This window comes from Microtus pennsylvanicus, chromosome 5, assembly GCF_037038515.1.
Source record: "Microtus pennsylvanicus isolate mMicPen1 chromosome 5, mMicPen1.hap1, whole genome shotgun sequence".
NCBI classification, from domain to species: domain Eukaryota; kingdom Metazoa; phylum Chordata; class Mammalia; order Rodentia; family Cricetidae; genus Microtus; species Microtus pennsylvanicus.
In genome coordinates, this window is record NC_134583.1 from 109,737,085 (window position 1) to 109,759,527 (window position 22,443).

At 36.7% G+C, this 22,443-nt stretch overlaps 1 protein-coding gene across 8 annotated transcripts in view; it reads right to left on the minus strand.

Moving 5' to 3' along the window:
• The window catches only part of Brd10 (bromodomain containing 10), a 78,416-nt gene that overhangs the window by 50,178 nt on the left and 5,795 nt on the right, over positions 1-22,443 (minus strand). For 6 of the 8 annotated variants that reach the window (XM_075973815.1, XM_075973811.1, XM_075973813.1 and 3 more), the window contains exon 2: positions 2,700-2,900. The exons of 1 other annotated variant lie outside the window; for it this stretch is intronic. In XM_075973815.1, the coding sequence (XP_075829930.1) occupies positions 2,700-2,900 (201 nt within the window). Of the gene's footprint in view, positions 1-2,699; positions 2,901-7,580; positions 7,678-22,443 lie in introns of those variants that run through there. One more of the 8 variants, XM_075973817.1, reaches the window with a different exon arrangement.

A 22,443-nucleotide genomic window follows, 5' to 3' on the forward strand; every position in this document is an offset into this window, starting at 1 on the left:
ATTTTTTTTGTAAAGAAATTTACAGCATTCTAAATTACATGCAAAAAGCTGGGCAGCAGTGGCGCACGCCTTTAATCCCAGCACTCTGGAGGCAGAGGCAGCTGGATCAGTGTGAGTTTGAGGGCAGCCTGGTCTACAAGAGCCAGTTCCAGTACAGCCTCCAAAGCTACAAGAGAAATTCCTATCTCGTAAAAACAAACAAACAAAAACAAACAAACAAAAAAAACAGAACAAAAAACAACCAATCAGCTGGGCGGTGGTGGCACATGCCTTTAATCCCAGCACTCAGGAGGCAGAGGCAGGCGGATCTCTGGGAGTTTGAGGCCAGCCTGGTCTACAAGAGCTAGTTCCAGGACAGGAACCAAAAGCTACAGAGAAACCTTGTCTCGAAAATCAAAAAAAGAAACAACCAATCGACTGAATGTCAAAGGTAAAAATTTCTTCTTGAAAGACACTGAAAACAGAACGGCAGGACACAGGCTTTTGTTGTTTTGTTTTGTTTTTCAAGACAACGTTTTTGTGTAACAGTTCTGGAACTCACTTTGTAGACCAGGCTGGCCTCAAACTCAAGAGTTCCAACCTCCTCTGTCTCCTGAGTGCCAGGATTAAATGTGCATGCTACTGCTGTCCAGCAGGACACATTTTGGAAGAAGCATCTGCAAGTCATATTTACCTGGTAAAGGACTTATGTCTTGAATATATAAAGAATTCTTAAAATTAAGTAAGAAAATATATAGGAGTTGGGTGTGGTGGTGCCTGGGCCATTTAGGGTAACATCAATACATGTAAGCCTGAAAAAAGAAGATGATTTGGGACTATTCTAGTTTCCCACTATACAATCACACTTGGATGCTTCAACATTTATCATCATTTCAATTCCTTTATTTTTAGACAAGTTCACTACTGTTCCTTCCCTTTCAGCTCAAATTTTCAAGCTTACCACTTTCTTTACTATTTTAGCGGTTTTAAACATCATAGGGTGGTGTACTGCCTAGTAGCATGGGGTGACTTTGGGCAAACTACTTCCTCTGTGACTCATGGTACAAAGCTGACTTCACATGTTGAGAGCTAATTCAGTCTCAATAAATACTACACCCAAAGTTCTCTTCCTATCATAACAGTGCCATTACTACTGCCTGCGACTGGCTTCAAACGCACAGAGGGCCACCCGCCTCACCTCCTGAGTACTGGAATTAAAGGTAAGGGCCAACTCACCCAGCTGAGCTCCATTTTTTTTTTATTCTTTCCTTGCTCTACTTTTATCAAGCAAGGAATAAGTTCTGCTAGCTCTTCCCCGAACAATCTATTTGTGGTAACTAGTAATGGAGATGCAGTAATGGAGGCATTTTCTTCCATCAGCCTTTCAATGTTTTGGTTCCTCCCATTCTAATCAATTATGTACTATTATCAGTTTAATTTTAATTCTTTCCAAAATTCCCATTTCCTACAGCAGAAAAACTGAGGCACTGAACAAGGGGAAAAATGTGTTTCATAGTTGTTTCCCAAATTAATCACTGCTATAAAAGCTATAAAAAGTATGATTGCTGCCGGGTGGTGGTGGCACACACCTTTAATCCCAGCACTTGGGAGGCAGAGGCAGGTGGATCTCTGTGAGTTCGAGGCCAGCCTGTTCTACAAGAGCTAGTTCCAGGACAGGCACCAAAGCTACAGAGAAACCCTGTCTCGAAAAACCAAAAAAAAAAAAAAAAAAGAAAGAAAGAAAGAAAGAAAGAAAACAGTATGATTGCTGAAAGCATCATGACTGAGTTTTAGCCCTACAATTATCAAAGCAAGTTACATTTATTAATATAAGAGCAACAAAATGTTTTAAGTTGCCTTCAACTAGCATTAGGAAATCTTAATTATATCAGCAAACGTTCCTTGCATAGTCTGAGATTTGATTTGGTATAAAATCACTAGTAAATTAGAGAAACTTGAGTTTCACTTACCTCTTGGGGGCTCTACTTTCCTTTTGTTACATAAAAAAATGTTATATAAGGCCATCACTCTATGTTCATTGGCATAAAAAGGTACCATAAATTGAGTACAAGACTCTTTTCTGAAGAATATAAATCAAACAGTTATCCAAGAAGGTAATAATATTACTAAAAGAAATGGCAGAGGTGTATTTCTGTCATTTTTTATCTAAATTTAATTTTTATTTTATGTGTTTGGGTTTTTTTGACTCCAGGTGTGTCTGTCTGTTTACCATGTGCATGGCCAGAAGAAGGCATTGAATTCCCCGGAACTAGAGTTAGACAGTTGTAAGCTACCATGTGGGTACTGGGAATTGAACCTGGATCTTCTGTGGAAGCAGCAAGTGCTTCCAGCCCCTATATCATTCTTGAACATCACTATTTCTGCAGTTGGTAATAATTTAATGGCATGTGATTCTATTCTAAAAATACAAGTGCATATAGGAATTACTATAATCTGAAGTTCCCTGAGACTATTTCTAGAAAACTTGAAAATCTTTTATAAAAATTATTTTTGTATATTGTCAAAAAATTTGTTTTAAAATTTAAAGCTACACTTAAAAAATTTCACTGTGATTCATTAACAATCCATACTTTGTTGATGTGCATTACTACTAAATCTACTAAATATGGACTACTACTAGAACGGGACCAAAAATGTGATACTGGCATATAAATGCAGCTATTCTTGGAAATCTCTACATTTAACATTTTAACATTTACCTTTTTTCTTCTTTTGCTCTCAGCTGTTCTTCCTGTCTCAAAACTTGAACCATTATAGACTCAAAAACTCCACTTGTCAAACCTGCCAAACTTCGAGGTGTTGACCGGCGCCTTGTTGAAGTACATGCAGTTCCCTTCTCCTCCTCCAATCCATAATAGCCTCTAGATGTAACTGCTATCGTTGTCTTTTCTCTCAAGTGCCTTGGAGAAGAATAAGTCAATTCACATGTCAAATCTTCTGGATAATCAACACACCCTTTCACCAGTACCTTAAGTAGAATTTCTTTTGTTGACTACTACAAAACACTTAGTTAAAACTTTCTTTGCCATGTTCCAGAGTTTTATCTGTTCCACATAAGAGTCTAACTTCTTTCATATAAAATTCATTGAGAAACCCTCCTCTACATTAAAAAAAAAAACATAAGCATGAAGCATTCAAGTTAAAAACTAACAACACTAATTCTATTAAAAAAAATCAATAGAAAGTTTTTGTTTGCAATAGGTACACTGTTTATTGATGTATGAGAAAATGTACAATGATATGAAAACATTTTGGGAAAGAAGATTTTGATACATAAACACTTTGGGGAAATTATAAACAAGGACAGCATTACAATATTTGGCAATTATATTACATTGAGCCCCAAGAGAAAGAAATTATAAGGCCCAAGGAAAACAGCCGCCTCGTAATAACAAACTCTGAACAGATAAAGTAGAGGTTTGCTTAAATGTGTTTTTACCAAGTGATCTAACTCTGTAACATTAATTACTTATCAATATTAATGAAAGAGAAAATATTAATACAAAGAGAATGAACAATGTAATCTGCCTTCTGACTGAACAGATTCAGAATTTAGAATTCTAGAATTCCTCTTCATTCTCAGTGTATGTGTCCTTCATGATATTTTTATTAATTCACTGAGATGCTGGTCTAATACTTAAAAGTAGTATCCCAGCAGGTTCACTTAATTGTGAACAAATCACTTTAATGAATTTGAAATGATTAAAAACACGGGCTGGAGAGATGGCTTAGTGGTTAAGAGCATTGCCTGCTCTTCCAAAGGACCCGAGTTCGATTTCCAGCAACCACATGGTGGCTCAAGACCATCTGTGATGAGGTCTGGTGTCCTCTTCTGGCCTACAGACATATATGCAAACAGAATAGTGTGTCCATAATAAATGGATAAATATTTTAAAAAAACATCTATTATAATAGACCTAGGGATGTAGCTCAGAGGTAGCAAGCATAAGACACAATTACTGACCTACAGTATTGCAAAAAAGTTAATAAAAACATATTTACAGTAGAAAAGGAAACATTACACTGACCTTACAAAGTTTTAATGGCTAGTCTTAACTATTGATTTCTAGGTCTGTATCTATTATATAAACGGTAATTGTAAAAAAAAAAAATTCAGAGGAAACATATTTTGACCTTTGTAAAATATGCCAAATCCTCTGAAAATTTCATGTTATTTCTACAATGGCGAATTTAAGTCAGTTCTAAAGGTAATCACTCAAAATACTGCATAATAATTTATATGAGGATTTTTCTCCCTTGGAGCCCCTCCCACTCTTGAAATGTTCTTTTCTTACTTTTTCTTAATAAATCTACATTCCCTCTGTTTAAACGAATCACACACACACACACACACAAAAAGAATTTATATGAGTTAAATATTGGTTATGGCTATATTTCCATTTTCCTAAAAAGCGTCAAAAAGTTCACTGAAACACAACCCTTTAAAACACTGTAAGATACACCATTCCCTCCCTTCTTGCATTGTATCCACAGCAGTTTACCATTCTAAATGAGGGTAACTTACCACTCTTACCTTCACTGGCATCTGGGTCCCATGAATAAAGCCTACTAAACTACTGTTCTGTTCTCTGTTACAAGGAGATGGCACTAACTGATTTCGCTCCTCACAGGATAAGAACATTAGTTTTGTAACAGTGAGGAATTTGGTTCATCATTTGCTGTGCTATTTTAGGCTACTGTTACCCTTTTGTAAAAATTAATTTTTTAATTTACTTTTATTGTGTACTGGGGGGGCAACATGTCACTATGTCTGTAGCGATTAGGAGACTGCTTTCAAGTGTCAGTATATTCTTTCTGCCTCTAAACAAAATTTTATATTTATTTATTTATTTATTGTCTGTGTACACAGGCAGGTATATGTAGAGGTCAGAGGACAACTTCAGAAAATTGGTTCCTTCCTTCCACCATGGGAGTTCCAAGGAAGGAACTCTGGTTATTAAACTTGGTAGCAAGTACCTTTACCTGCTGAGCCATCCCCAAGGGCCAAATTACATTAGTTAATGTTCCATTCATCTAAAAAGACCAGATACGTGTATATGTACCCAATAAAAAGACATTATTATATGTTGTGCAAAAAGGTTTTTAAATAAAATACTTAACCTACAAACATCACAAATATAAACGGCATCTAGAAGTATGTGTGCTTGTGTATACATGAGTCCAAACTCTTAACCTAAATTACTACAAATTCTTCATGACAACATTTTTTCCTTTCATTCTGTTCTATCAATACACAAATCTGTGCAATACTTTCAAAAGCTAGTTGGAGTATGCCATTACCTTGCTGTCTCCTCTTAGAACACATCTGATATTCTTTTAACCTCTAAGACCTGGTGTGATATGGTCCTTACCTCCTTAAGGCCTCTCTTTGCATTTCTAAGTTTTTGCTCTCTGCATTCTAGTCAGTCTTCCATCTATTCTGGAGCCACACCAACACATCTATTTCCCTAGCATCTTTGTGCACCATTCTTCTTCCATAAACATACTCTTCCACAGATATTCACATGTAGGTCTATCATTTGAACCAAGTTTCAAAGGCACCAAGTCTTGTTTAATAACAGCTTCCCTAGCACTCTATGCCCTTATGTTGATTTCTTTGTCTTTATTTTACTTATCACCACACTGTGCTAATTAGCATTTATTTAATAATTGTCTACCCTCCCCCCACCCGATCTCCCGAAAAAGCTCAGGGTCTATGCAAAATGGAGGTGAAAAGACTGTAAGAGCCAGAGGTGATGGATGACTCCAAGGAAACAGTGTCTTCCAGACACAACAAGACTGAAAAATACAAAAACTCAGAGACTATGGAAGCACACACAAAGCCCATATGGGCTCAATTCAGACAGGGTCCCAGCACTGAGAGAAAAATGGGCTCCCATCCCCAATCAAGAAGCTATCTGCAATTGATATCTGCTAGCACTTCAAGGTAGGCTCCATGCCCAAGAGAAACTGGACAACACAAAACAGATTCAACAGTATTTTTTTCTGAAGACTTTTTGTCTCATTTTGCTTTGTTTGGGCATTTTTTTGTATTATGGTCTTTTGCTTGAATAATTTGGTTTCTATTTTTATATGTGTTTTATGTATGTATGTACTGTTTTTTGATTTTGTTTTTTAAAGAGGAAGGGAGGGAAAAGAACATAAAATTGGGTTTGTAGGAGGTGGGGAAGATCTGGAAGGGGGTGAATATGATCAGAATATATTGTATGAAAAAATTTTCAATTTAAAAAAAATAATTATCTATTCCCCAACCAGAAGGAAAGAGCCAGAAATATAAGGACCTTTCTCCCCTTATTAACTGCACTTTCTGACCGTAAACTATAATAAATAGGTGTATATATTTGTGTGAATACATGTTTAAATATCTTCGAAAGGCTATTAGCCAAATTGTTTCACATTTTTCAGTTACAAATATATTTAAAACTCCAATCGATGTATTTGCCTATAGTAAGAGTCCTGATTAAACATGTTATTTGGTTTTTATTCATAAGAGAATAAAATACCATAAAGTAATATAAAATCTCACCTCATTTCCAAACAGGAATTGTCACACAATCAAGGACTATATAAACACACTAAAGTAAGCCTTCCCTTAAAAAACAAATAAAACCAACAAGAAACCAAGTTCTTTTCTTCCTATGAAATCAGTGTCAGTAGTTTGAAGTTAATATACTGCCAACTATACACAAAACCTTAGCAATAATTATAGGTGAGTTTGTGTTATCATTTCTGTTTTTTTTCCTTTAAGGCATAAAATTTCTATGCTAATACATCCTGAATTTCAGAGTTCAGAGGCAAAATTCTACTTACAATTACTGAAACAAGTATCAACAAGAAGCAAATTGATGTTAAATAATCAATACTTAAAACTAATATAAAATATACTTGATATTTACTTAAAATCAATACAAACAGATACTGCCGCCTACTAAAAATAGGTATTTAGGAAGATTTCCATTATCATGTCAGGGTTTTTTGGTTGTTACTATTAAAAGCAATGTGAATGTCATTAATAGTACAACTATTTGTATGGAAGTAGAGCTCAAAAGTAGATAACATATTTAGCATGCACAAGGCCATGGGTTCAATCCTCAACACACACACACACACACACACACACACACACACACACACACACAATCTACAGTTATAATCTAGAAATAAAATTACCTAATTTATTTAATATTCTAAGTGAAAAGTTTCACTTTGTTAACTCAGTTCATTTAAAAAAAACAACATTAAAATTCAACTACAACCCTATAAGCCCCAAGGTCCTAGCAAGAAAGGCCATGTAAAAGACTGAGTGATAATCGATGCAGGGACTATTTACAAATGGCAGGCAAGGCTAAGAGAAGATAGGAAGAAATGATGAAGTGTTCTTGGATCAACCACAAGGAGTTATTCCAACTATAAGCCTAAAAGAGGAAGTGAAGGGAATGGGGAATAGTTACCAGACCAAGAGAGCTATAACTAAAGAAGAGAATCACACAATGACTGAGCATAGTTACTGACAACCTGACGGTCAGGAAAGAGGACGATGTTAAAGTAAATACTCCTACCTCTTGGTCCTCCTGTCAGTGCCTTCCATTGGCTGAACCCAATCAGAAGTCAGGGGACAAGGCAGACCAGATGATGCAGTCCTTAGAAATCAGCCTCCTGGGGCACAGAGCAGAGTATACAAGGGTGGAGACTGCATTTGGAAAAGCATATGATGACTAACAGCACAGCACAACCTGAGTATTAGTTTTCAAGAACAACTGAATGAAATTAGAAAAGACAGAATTTACTAGGACTTCAACAAAAACTTAGGCACATTTGAGAGATAAACAATGTAGTCATTGTGGCTGGCAGTGTACTCTAAATATGAGTATCTTTATGAGTTCTGAGCTGCACCAATCATCAAAATCCAGTATCCAAATAAACCTAGCATAGAAGTCTTTCAAATATCTCAACAGTCAAATATTAAACCAAACCTTGACAAACAAATCAGAATGCTCTCGTAAAATTTTTGTATTATTAATGTTTAGAAATTCTTAAATGCAATTTATAAATAAGTATAAACATACTATAGTATATACTCATTTTTTACTAAAAATTAAAAAATAAAACACCCAAGTTTGGGGACTACTGCTTTCATCTTTAAGCTACTTAATATCCAAGATTTTTTTTTCAGAAAAAAATAATCTGCAAGAAAGCACTAATCACAAACTATTACTTATTTGTTCTTTCTCTTTTGTTGCCTCAATCATTATTCCTACTCCCCTTGAAATTCTCAGCTCACCAAAGTAGTATCTTGTCTTGACTTTCATTTGCTCAAACATAATTCAGCTTCTTTTCACTAGTCATGAAAAGAAGGTGGAACTCAAAATGTATTAACAACTTTTCTTATTGTCCTTGCATTCTAGCTTCTCTTAACTCTTAGCTTAAAGTCCCTCTGCTCAAACTTCTACTACTGAAGCACTACTGCTGATAACAAAACAAAACCTTACAGCTTTTCCTCCAGCTACTAACAGCTGAGTTCAATCTGTACTAAGATCATCTCTGTTGTTCTCCATAAAATACACTTTGAACACTATCATATGTAAAAGACCCATCCTATTACACTACAACTTAGTAAGGTAGTTCTTAAGTAAGATATTCATTATTTTCTGCTTTTGAAAAACCAAGGCTATCTGAATTTAGGCATGCCTAAAGTTTCAGTGAAAATATCTCTGATCCAAAACCAATTGTTTTTTTTTTTTTTTTTTTGGTTTTTCGAGACAGGGTTTCTCTGTGGTTTTGGAGCCTGTCCTGGAACTAGCTCTTGTAGACCAGGCTGGTCTCGAACTCACAGAGATCCGCCTGCCTCTGCCTCCCGAGTGCTGGGATTAAAGGCGTGCGCCACCACCACCCGGCTCCAAAACCAATTGTTGCACAGGTTTTCAGTATCTGTATTTCATGAATTCTTCTGTGTGCTCCTTTAGCATAAAATCATGTCCAAGTCTGATTAAAAACAGCCACTCCCCTTGAAAATATCCAAACCTAAACACAAAAAGTCCTTGTGTTCACACCTCAATCTATTATAACATGGCAACTACCTGCATACTCCACTGAACCATTCTTCCCAATGTTCTTGCTATGAAACTCAAGGAATAGTTTTCAGTGTTTACCTTATTCAAGCTCTCTATCATCTAGTTGCTCTTTTCTCAAGACCATTAACTGTAACTTAACACAATTAACACTTTTGGGGATAGAAAAGTAGAGGGAATATCCATCCATACAATTCAAATGCATTCAGATGTCTACTAAACAATTAAGATTTAACAATGAACATATTGACAATTCATATATATGGAATTAAAGGCATAAATATCAAAGGTGATAAATATATTCAGGTTGAAACAATGGTGACAACACCAACAAAAACCTAAAAAAATATGAAAGTTCAAAAGGAAAACAATGAGATTTGGGTGAGAAATAGTTAACAGTTTTGAGGTAGCAGTTGTATAACTAACTAGAAAAGTTCTGTAAACAGAAATAAACTATTTTTTTAAAAGGGAAAAAGTTTTTTTTGTTGTTTTTTTTTGTTTTTTTGTTTTTTTTTTTTAGTTTTTCGAGACAGGGTTTCTCTGTAGCTTTGGAGCCTGTCCTGGCACTAGCTCTTGTAGAACAGGCTGGCCTAGAACTCACAGAGATCCGCCTGCCTCTGCCTCCCGAGTGCTGGGATTAAAGGCGTGCGCCACCACTGTCCGGTGGGAAGGAAGTCTTAAAATACTGATTTAAGAATCTTATGGTAAGGAATGCCATGGAAAATAAATAATGTATCTAGAGGACTAAACACAGAAATATAAACTCTAAAGGCATAACAACAAGAATTACCTACAAATACAAGAAAAAAAATAGCAAAAGAACACTGCAAAGATGGGTTAAGGAATAATTTAAAAATGCAAAAAAGAGACCAAAAGTTTTAACTGTTAAATAATCTAAACTCTTAATTTTCCAAATAGGACTGAGACAGAACAAAGTAAAAGCCAAAGATTGAGAAAGAAGGCATCAATCATTAGTAAAAGTCAAGACAACCTGAGTAGGAACTAAATGCAAAGACCCTTGAAGCTAAACATTTCTAAGTCTTAGACATTTTCTGAAACAGCAGCAGATAAATAAACATATTATTCTAAACTGAAGATGGACTACTCTAAATTTTTCAAACCACACATTTTTCTTAGATTAAATCTATGTCTTGATTTTGTTTACTTCAATTTAAGATTTGTTGGTTAAAAAGAAGTTTCTACTTTTATAAAAAAAAAAGTGTTTGAAAAACGTCTTACCAACCTTGACAAGTTAGTTTTTAGTTAGCTAGGGCTGCTCTCCCAAACATATTACTACTACTTAGGGCTATTTCTTGCCACACAGAAAAATTCAAGAGATCTCAGTGTAGGCAGAACATAAATAAGCTCATTACTGAGTGAGTTAGTAACTCATTGCCCAAATATGTTGGTGCTATCTCAAAGATACTTGAGACAAGTAGATAGATACCTTATCATCCTGGCCCTGGCTCTTCTCTATATATACCAAGCAGCAATATGGCTTAGAAACACTACAAATTTGGGAAACTTTCAGATTTAGATAATTACACAGACACAAGAGGAAAAGCTACCACGGTTTGCCTTTGACAACATGTAACAAAGTAACAAGTCCTAACAAAGAAAGGAACCTAGCAAAGTTAAAAACAAAATTGAAATTAAGAGGATCTGACAACTGAATATTGTGATATCTACAGAAAATACCCAATACCTCAACTGTTCGTTTCCTCTTTCATTTCACAAGTGTGAATCGTATCATTTCTATTCTGTACAAACCAGTAATCTGTACAGTTTTCTCATATGTATCTTATGCCAATGAACGAAAACAGGAGTTTTTACAAAGCTGAATCCATTGAGTTACTAAAAAGATACACTTGCTATGGAAAAACAGAACAAAAGCAACTTTAGGGGGAAAAAAACCAATCAACTTGTCTTGGCAGAAGACCCATTTTACAAGATAGTAAAGGATTTTAGGGGCTGAAGAAGTGGCTCAATTAGTAAAAAGCACTTGCTTTACAAACACGAGGGCCTTAGTTCAATCATGAAAACCCAGGTAAGAAAATCTGGGTGGGACAATATATACCTGTAATCCCAATACTGTAAAGACAGGAGGATCCCTGGGGCTTGTTAGTCAGCTAGTCTAAGCCTGTCTCAAAAAAGGTGGGCAGTGTTCCCGGGATGACACCCAAGTTGTTCTCTGGCCTCCATACACATGTGAGCAGAGCAGAGTGCACATGTATGTATATATATTCATTCTCTCTCTCTCTCTCTCTCTCTCTCTCTCTCTCACACACACACACATATTCATTCTCTCTCTCTCTCTCTCTCTCACACACACACACACAAATAAAGAAATATATCAACAAATAAAGATCAGCAACAGAGTGGAGAGTTAAAAATACACTACAGATGTTATCATAAAGATAATATTTCAAATCAGTGAAGAAAAGTGATGTTGCAACAACTGGCTACACACGAGAATATCAAAACTGCTGGAATTCAACTTCATTTCTTGACTAATAAATCCTAGACATATTCATTAATTTATTTCATTTTATTTATGCTTTTATTCAACATTAGTAAAATGCTTATAGGTAGTGTGGCTAAGTACTGGTACAACTACTATAGCAAAGATATATAAAATCAAAGTAAGCAAACATATACACAATTTCTAAGTTATATACTCTTGGTTCAGTCAAGAATAATTTCTCTGAGGAAGCAACAGGGGAGCCAAACATACAAAAAAACAAATCAAAATAGTAAAAAACAACTTAAGAGTATGTGTTCAAAATAAAGACTAAGTACAAAGGCCATGGTTTAGGGATGATGAGATGGCTCAGCATGTCAAGTGCTTGCTGTCAAGCCTAATGACCCAAGTCTGATCCCCAGAACTCATGTGGTGGAAGGAGAGAAAGAACCCCAGCTTGTCACCTGACCTCTACTCTAGAAGCAGAGCACACTCCCCCAAACACCAAATGAATAATGGAAAGTGGAAAAGGTTAGTGTGTTGGCGGTCTGGCAGATATGTAGGAAGAACAGAGTAAATTCTTTAATATACTCAAAATGCCAGTGAAGCATTTATCTGTAAAAGTACTTATTGATTTCTCTTAATGTATATTTTTAAATGGCTGATGGCAGAAAATGATCTCAAAGAAAACAGCTGAAATTAGAAAACTACAGGTAAAAAATGGTAATGGCCTAAACTTAAGTGGCAACATTAGAAATACACAAACTCAGAACTGGTATTTTTTAATAAGGGAAATGAACTGGAAAGAAACTTGAAAAACAAAGGTTTTTTGGCCACAGCTACACAAGTTTATCAACAGTAAAACCATAACCACTACCATAACAAAACAAGCCACAAATACAGGTTTGAACATGTCTGAAACAGTTATTAGATACCATTGTGGTCTCAAATCAGGAAGAGCCCCTCTAACTGGTAAAGGAAGATACTATTTATTTACTTCTTTAAGAGTGCATGTGTGCGCACTACACATACCTGTGCAAGTGCCATGCCTGTGTGGAGGGCTGTGGAGGGCAGAAGCTGACATCTGGTCTATTTCACAATTGTCTCCTCTTTATTTTCTAAAACAGGATCTCTCACTGAACCTGGAGCTCACTAACTGGCTAGACTGGTTGGTCTGTTGAGCTCCCCAGCACCCTCCCATATCTGCTTCCCAATACTAGGATTACAGGAATACATCGTCACACCCAGTTGTTATGTGGGTGCTGACGTTATTTGCTTATACAATAAGCACTTAACTCCCTAGTCAGGGAGACATCTTAGAAAAACTGTACTTTCTTCTTATACCATTTAGCTTTTGCTAGCAGATACACATGCTACTTCTTAAATTAATAAACAATTAACAATGCAAACATTAATCACTGGATTGCCAATTATTCAACACACATTAGACATATTTCAACCACTTTCTTTAGATTTCCTTAGTTTTATGTTTAGCTGTTGGCTTGGCTTTTTGAAACATGGTCTCACTGTGTAACTCTAGCTAGCCCAAAACTCACTATGTACAGAGCAGAAGGCTACTCTCGAACTCAGAGATCTTTCCCTTGGCCTCTGAAGTGCTAGCATTAAAAGCATGTGCCACCACACCTTGCCTATGTTATTTTTTAAGTAATATCGCAAACACTGTCAATCCTACAGCCCTAGGTCTCTAACTGGCCTATGTTCCTTGACATTCCTTATAATCTTTTCCTTCCCAGTCTGTCTCAGTAGAAAAGACTCCCTTTTCTCAATCCCTACATTTTTTGGCAATACAGACCAGTGGTTAAATGCTGGCTTTTAATCCAAACCACCTGCAGTCATATCCAGGTTCTGCCACTAATTAGTTTGGGCAAACTAATCTTTTAGTGCCCCAATTTTTCCAATTGTAAAATAGCTCATGAAATCAATAACTATCTTTTTTCAAGATTTTGTTTTATATATGTGTGTGAGAGCCTGCATGTATTCATGTGTACCATATGTGTGTCAGTGCTCTAAGATGCTCTAAGATGCCAGACAGTGGTACTGGATCCCCCAGAACTAGAGTTCCAGACGGTTTTGAGTCACCTGATGTGGGTGCTGGGAACTGAACTGGAATCCTCTGCAAAAGCAGTTAGTGCTTTTAGTCTGAGTCATTTCTCTGGCCTCTTAATAAGTATCGTAAGCGCTATGGGAATAACAATGTATGTGAAGCCCTTCAAACAAGGCAGCAGTGATAATAAATGTTAACTAGTGTTAAAACATTATGTCAAAATGTATTTCAAAACGTTTGTTGGGATTTTGTATATTAAAGGCAACCAAGACAGGCTCTTTTTCTTTCTTTTTTTTTTATTGAAAGAAAAAAAAAAAGAAATTCCCACCTCCTCCCAGCCTCCCATTTCCTTCCCCCTCCTCCCACTCTTCTCCTCCTCTCCCCACTCCTCTCCTCTCCCTCTCCAGTCCAAAGAGCAGTCAGGATTCCCTGCCCTGTGGAAAGTCCAAGGTCCTCCCCCCCTCCATCCAGGTCTAGGAAGGTGAACATCCAAACTGGCTAAGCTCCCACAAAGCCAGAACATGAAGTAGGATCAAAATCCAGTGCCATTGTCTTTGGCTTCTCATCAGCCCTCATTGTTCGCCATGTTCAAAGAGTCCGGTTTTATCCCATGCTTTTTCAGTCACAGTCCAGATGACCTTGGTGAGCTCCCAATAGATCAGCCCCACTGTCTCAGTGGGTGGGTGCACCCCTCGTGGTCCTGACTTCCTTGCTCATCTTCTCCCTCCTTCTGCTCTTCATTGGGACCTTGGGAGCTCAGTCCAGTGCTCCAGTGTGGGTCTCTGTCTCTATCTCCATCCATCGCCAGATGAAGGTTCTATGGTGATATGCAAGATTGCCGGGCAAAAAATTGGGAACTTGGGGGTGGGGTGGGACGGGGGTAAGGGGAGATGGGGAGAGAAAAGTAAGAAGGGGAGAATGGGGGGAACTTGGGGAAACGGGATGATTGGGAGAAAGGAAGGTTGGATAGAGGAGCAGGGAATCACATAACTTAATTAAGGGAGCCATCTTAGGGTTGGCAAGAGACTTGAACCTAGAGGGGCTCCCAGGTGCCCAGGGCGATGTCCCCAGTTAGCTCCTTGGGCAGCTGAGGATAGGGAACCTGAAATGACCCTATCCTATAGCCATACTGATGAATATCAGGCTCTTTTTTTATTGCTTGCTCTAGGCCAGTGGTTCTCAACTTGTGCGTCACAACCCCTTTGGGAATCAAATGACTTTCTCAGGGTTTGCATATCAGATAGCCTGCGTATCAGACGTTTACATTACAATTCATAACAGCAGCAAAATTACAGTTTTGAAGTAGTAATGAAAATAATTTTATGGCTGGGGTCACCTAAATGAGGAACTGTATTAAAGGGTCACGGTATTAGGAAGGTTGAGAACCGCTGCCCTAGACTGATAAACTAGCCATGAGAGTACTGTTACAAATTAGAATGAAGTAGTGAAAACTCTTTAAAAAAAACTAGCTAATTTTATATGGCATAAAATATCAAAAAATTGTAAGGTATAGTTTTAATTCTTTCAAAATCATCATGGCATGACTGATGGAATCACCTTAGTTTGTAATGAGTCGGGCTGACTCAGTCAAAGTGGTTTTCTTTCCTTTCTTAGCAGCTCTATCAGTTACTTTTCTTATTCATGTGAGGAAATCCCTGGCAAGCGCACTTTAATGAAATGAGAGATATCTGGCTCACAGTTTGAAGAAACAGTCTATCAAGGCAGGCCAGGTCACACTGGATCCACAGTCAGGATGCAGGGAGAAACGAGTGCTACTTCAGCTCATTTTCTCCTTTTTATTCAGTCTAGACTCTAGCCCACATTAACCATCCTCTACTTTCTTTTTCTTCTCTTTTTAAGATAGTGTCTCACTGCATAGCTCATGCTGGCATCAAGCTTAAGATCCTTCTGCTTCTATCTCTAAAGTGCTGGTATTAAAAGCAATACCACCACCACCTCCAGTTCATGCTACATTTTATTATATACACAGTTATTTCTCCCTCTCATTGTCTTTCTGTAGTATGGACAGCTGAATCCACCAGCACTTGTACAAAGAAGACAAATTCAGTATCACTTGCTACCCCAACCATCCCAGGTAGGGTCTCACTCAACTGTCCAGGCAGACCTAACCTCAAACTTAAATTTTATAAGGTTTCTAAAACTGCATCCATTCCTTGAGGTCTCCCTCATATGGAAGCTTATGGAGCCTCTTTTCAACCTAAAAAGTAATCACAGAATTCCTTTGTTCTTAAAGAGGTACCTACTTTTTAATTTCAAGTGATATTCACAAAAGTTAAGTAGCAGCAAACCAAGTAGAAAATGTCCCTGTATTCACAGTTTATATTCTACTGAGAGGAAAGAAATAGATTATAGAGAAACAGCTTATTCATAACAAACTGAACACATACGCATTATGTGTTAGGTTGCAAAATGAAACAAAATAAAAACCTATTAAGAACAAAGCACTTTAAAGGTGATAATGACCCGGAAGAAGAAAATTATTAAGAAAGAACGGTTAGGAAATTCTAGATAAGGCAATATCAGAAAGGAAAATAAGGGAGTCACGAACGAATGTATTTGTAGTATATTCCAAGTACAAACACAAATATTCACAGCAAGTATTAAACATGTCTTCAGCTTTGTTATTTTCTAATATATTCATCTTCAAATATAAAATATCCAGATATTTGAAAAATGTTTTTGTAACTGTAGCAGAAAAGTATGCAATGAGAGTTTTAAACAGCCTGTTGCATTCTATATGAAATGATGTGGACTCTTCCTTTTTAGGACAAACCTGAGAAAATACTCTGAATTGTCTTTCTAGTAATTATTTATTTAGCACTATTTCTAAAGGAAATTTTTGTTTTATAGATTTTTGGATTTTTTTGCCTGCCTCCACGATCAAGCACTACAATCTAAAGTATGCTCCACCACATCTGGTATAGTATTTTGTTTCAGTTTTTTTTTTTTCAGCGTAGGGTCTCATAGAGCCTAGCAGGCCTTGAACAGCTTAGTCTATTTGACCTTCCAGGTGCTGGAATTTATAGGCCTAGGTAATCAGGCCTGTCTGAAGGCAATTTAAAAACAAAAATATGAGCCAGTAAGACTGTTTGGCAGGTAAGTCTGATGACCTGAGACTGATTCTTAAGACACACATAATAAAAAAGAGCTGACTTCCTCAAGCTGTTCTCTGACCTCTAAAAGCTTATTGCTGTGTATGTATGCACAAATACACATAAACATACAAATAAATAGATGTAGTAAGAAATAAATATAAAAAATAAAGACAAAACATAAGATGCTCCTGGGAAATTAGTGTTCTGAGTACATATTTTGTGGAAAAGTTTTTTTAATGTCAACCAAAAAGGCTGAGAACATATACTACTACAAAAGTCATATGCTAGTAAACTGTAATTTCTTCCTTTAAAGAAATAGTATATGTGTGCGTGTTTGTGCATATGTATGAGTTAGTGCAGACATGCATATGTAGGCCAGAGAGCAAGGCTGGCTGTCCTTCTCCATAACTCCTCGTTTTACTATTTTAGTAAGACTTACTTTATTTTATGTCTATAACTGTTTTACCTGCATGCGTGTTGTGCAAAATGTGCAGACCTGGAGCCCATGAAAACCATGAAAGAACATTGGATCTTCTGGAGCTAGAGTTAGAGATGCTTGCAGAACCATCATGAAGGTGCTTGGGATCAAACCTGGGTTCTCTGGGTGATTTTAACCACCAAGCCATCTCTCCAACCCTTTCTACCTTCTGTTTTGAGGCAGGCACTCTCCCTGAACCCAGAGCTTACCAATTGGCTACACTGGCTAGCCAGAAAGTCCTGAGGACCTGCCTGCCTCTCTGTGTCCGTCTGTCCATCCGTCCGTCCGTCCGTCCCTCCCTTCCTCCTTCCCTCCCTCCCTCCCTCCCTCCCTCCCTGTGACATCATATCCAGCCTTTACAAAAGCATTGAAGATCCAAATTCAGGTCCTCATGTGTCCTTCCAGGGAAGGCATTTACTGACTGAGCCATCTCTCCACCCCAATTTTTTTCCTCTTAAAAATTATTTTTGTTAGCATATATTAATTGTACAAGGGAGTTTCATTGTGACATTTCCATATATGAATATGGTGTACTTGCTCAAGTCCATCCCATCATCTTTGACTCTCCATTTCTACCCTTTTACATGCCTAATAATCCAACTTTTACTTTCATGATACGTCCCCCACCATTCTACATACAAAAAAAAAATCACATGATAACTCGTCTTTGTTAGACTGGGTTGGATGAGAATCTTTTTCAGTTGCTAACATAACTAACCTTCAAGCTTTTGCAAACTAAGTCTGTAGTCTTTACAAATTCATCCTTAACAAACGGGATGTATCTGAAGAAGGCTATCCTTTGGGAAAAGAAGATCCCAAGCATATTTCATGCTCTAAATCACCACTTCAAACACTTTCTGCATTTTATCTCTTAGCACCGCTTTTCACTGATTGTTAACACAAAAGACCAACCTCACAGATCAGCAACATTTATAAGAGGAAGCTGTTTTATCTTCTACATTCACTACTTTTTAATATTTTAGTGGATCCCATATCAAATGAGCAAATGTGGACTCTAAGACTCATTCACTAACATTTGTAAAGGCATAAAATACTATCAGAAAAGATATTTCTATATGAAAATGCTTTTGGATGTCTGGGCCCAAAAGCTTTAGACAGTAAAATACGGATTCTACCTTAGTACTAGCTATTCTATTTTTGGTTATGAGCCTAGTCTTTAACAGATGAGCCCTCTTTCTAGCCCTACTAGCTATTCTAAAATTTTAAAACATCTAGAAAACTTTATTTTGAGTAAAATTAAAACAAAACTGTAATACTTGCCTTTGCAGAAAAATTAAGAGTAAAAAGACAGATTAAATATCCACAGTTCTACTATGTAGTCACAAATACATACATATATCACTGCCCTGATTATTCACATTCAACACTACGTTTTACCTATATAGTTGAGTCAAAATTATAAATACACGTTTTTAAGTTTTTAAGAGGAGCTAAGGATGTAGTTCAGTTGGCATAGTGCCTGCCTAACATACACAAACCCCAGCACTACATAAACTGGGTGTGTTGTGAGACGACACAATGAATTCAAGGTCAGTTTAGGACATTTGGGAGACTATGGAAAGAAAAAGAAAGAGGGTGGGTAGATAAATCTAGTAACTTTCTTACTTGGCAATAACCACAATTATTATTTTGCTGATTTTTCTTGTTTCAAAGTAATAATACCCAATATCTTGAGACCTAAGCATGAATAATTCTAGAACTTTTACAAATCTTAGGTGAAAGATGATACAGCCAAAGGTTTGGGTAGATAATATTACCTACCACTGACATTTATTAGTCTTTCCCAACTAAAGCAAAACAAACAAACATTAGGTAATTTAATAAGAATTTTAAACAAACATACTAATAGGCTAGAAAGTAAAGAAACACTGCTCTACCAAGGCAATTTTATTATATGAGATCTACAATATTTTCAAGTGAAACAGAAACTCTAGACAATAAAGTTTACAGTACTGAAAATAATACCTTTTATTGGTACTCTAATATGCTCTTTCTAGACTCACTAGCAGCCTCCTATCAAGCTGTCCAGTTTTTAATATATGGTACATTCATTTAAATCACAATCTTCCACAATTTTTTCTCTCCCAAAAAACTGATAAAGAAAATCAATTCTCATATGAAGCTTTGATTTGGTATCCTTGCCCAATACTGTACTCTCCTATCTCCAGATCTATGTGATTTCTTCACATATCTCCTTGAAGGAACAAGACAATGCTTACCAATATATCTAGAGGATTTTATGCATCATCTAGTACTGTTCAAATACTTAAATGAGATAAATTTCATCTAGCTCAAAACTACAATGTCTTGAATAAAATATAGAAAGATATTTTAAACTTCACCCCTGCCCCATACCAGTTATACTACCTCTACATACCTCTAATACTCTAGAACATAGCTGACCACAGTAATCCTAAAGTATGCGCCCGTGGAACACAACACAGAGAGTACTTTATTTACAAACTAAGCCAAGATTTACCAATCAACCTCCATCAAGAAATTGCTTTTCTCAAGTTGAGGTAGATAAGGTCTAGACAGACTCTCTTCCAGGAGGGGAGTCCTCCTGTAATTGTCTTAAGCCTTTTGGACCCTTGAGAAAAAAACAAAGTGAGCGACGTGCCAACTGCATGAGGGCTGTGCATATAGCATTATGCCATCTAAGTGTTCCGTCAATGGAGCTGTTTTGTAATCACAGAGTAGGCTTTACCTTTTACCACACCTGGGCATGTGTTTTTAAATCTTTTGGAAAGAGGGAGTGATCTCAAATCCTAGAACAAAAGAAGTGATCAATAAATGTCTTACTGAATTCTATTTTCATCCCACATTTAAACATTTTCAAGGCCTTTTCTGAATAAAACTATTCTAAAACAAATGGCAATTATAATAGAATTACATGCAATATCAAACTCTTAATATTCTATAGTTCTGAACAAGAGGAAAGTCCAGATTCTATCACTAAAGGGCAAAAGTCTCCAATGTTTAAATATATATAAAAAGGAGTTCTATACTTTGAGTTCTCTTGAGCTCCTATAAACCTTTTACTTTTTCATAAAAGAGAATGACAAAACTTGGTGGGACTATTCAAAACAAGCCTCTTGTCAAAATTTTCAACCAATTTCTAAATTTCGACCTTAGTCAAAACAACCAAACCTCAAACTTGACTTAGGACAGTATTAAAATCAGTCTACAGAATTCACTTTGATTCAATTACTACTTGCACTTAGACATCTTGATTTTTAAAATTTTGAGGCTTTTGTCCATTATAATGATTCTTCTATATTTCTGTTTCCAAAGAAAACATTTTTTGCCAATTAAAAAGAAATTTCTAAACCAACCTTCAGCTCTATTTTAAGACAGCATTTCTCTACCTGTGGGTCTCGACCCCTCGGGGGATGTCGAATGACCCTTTCACAGACCACTGGAAAACACATATAGTAATAACATTAGGATTCATAACAGTAGAGAAATTACTGTTATGAAGTATCCGTAAAAATAATTTTATAGTTGGGAGTCACCACAAAAGTAAAACTGAACTAAAGCATTAGGACGGTTGAGAACCAGTTTTAAGAGATATTTTAACACATATATGTATCATTTTAATAATCATTTGATTATTTTCATCAAAATATCTGAAATGTCCAAATGCAAAAAAATCTTAATTCACCTTCATTAGTGTTATCAATGATGGATATTTTATAACATCAACCTTTTAAAACTAGAAAAAGCTATTCTTGGACTATATGTGAAAATATTCTTTTTATATTCTTTTTTTTGTTTTGTTTTGTTTTGTTTTTTGAGACAGGGTTTCTCTGTAGCTTTGGAGCCTGTCCTGGAACTAGCTCTTGTAGCCCAGGCTGGCCTCAAACTCACAAAGATCCACCTGCCTCTGCCTCCTGAGTGCTGGGATTAAAGGCGTGCGCTACCACAGCCCGGCTTTTCTTTTCTTCTTTTAAAAATGATTTACTTATTTTTAACTTTATGTACACTGCTGTTTTGTCTGTGTGAGCATGTTGATGCCATGGAACTGGAATTACAGACACTTTTAAGCTGCCATGTGGGGGCTAGGAATTGAACCTGGGTCCTCTGGAAGAACAGTCAGTCCTCTTAACCACTGAACCATCTTTTCAGGCCCATGCAAATATTCTTAAAACCTTCAAAAATACCTCCATTGATCAATTTCTTAAAATTTGTCATTTTTCTAAATTTTTCTTTTAAAAGATTTTGTGTGTGCGAGTGTGTGTGGTTGTGTGTACCTGTCTAGATCACCTATGAGTCTCTTGACATACATGCTAGGATGTGAAATAAGGCCCTCTGGAAGATCAGCAAGTGCTCTTAAGTGCTGAAGCAGCTCTCAGTCTATTTTCTTGTATACATAATTTCCTATTACAATCTATTCTATTCCTTTCCACTTACATAACTTTACTCCATTTCTGGTTTTTATTTTTGTAAGACAAGGTCTCACTATGTAGCTCCAGTTGGCCTACAGGGATCTCATGATAGATAGATAGATAGATAGATAGATAGATAGATAGATAGATAGATAGATAGATAGATAGATAGATAGATAGGAAGGTAGGCAGGCAGGCAGGCAGGCAGATAGACAGATCGATCGATAGATAGATCTCAATATAAATAGACAGACAGACCGACAGACGTATATAAAAGCAGGCCATCCTCTAACTCTTGAATTCTGGGATTGAAGGTGTGGTTATGCATGACCACGCTGAGCTTAATCCCTATTTGTAATGCTAACTAGGGTTTCTCGGTTGCCTTAAATGATAAATGATATTCCTTCTAAATACACACATTGCCTAAAGAGAAGAAAGCCCAAAGGGAGGGAAAGAATCCTGGCTAATTGTCAACTTGACATAAGCTAGTATCATTTTAGAAATGGGAACATGAGTTTAGAAAATTCCCCCACTAACCTGGCCTGATGATTGATGTGAGAGAAACCAGCTCACTGTGGGCAATGACACCCTGAGCAGAAGGTCCTGGAAGGTATAAAAAGGCTGGCTGAGCAAGCTATGGAGAGCAAGTAGGTATGCAGCACTCCTCTCTGCCTTCTCCCTCAGTTCCTGCCTTGTTTGAGTTCCTGCCCTGACTTCCCTCAGTGACAGAGTGTACTATGGAACTGTAAGATGAAATAAAACCTTTTCTCCCCAAGTTGCTATTGGTCACGATGTTTTAACACAGCAACAGAAACGAAGACAAGT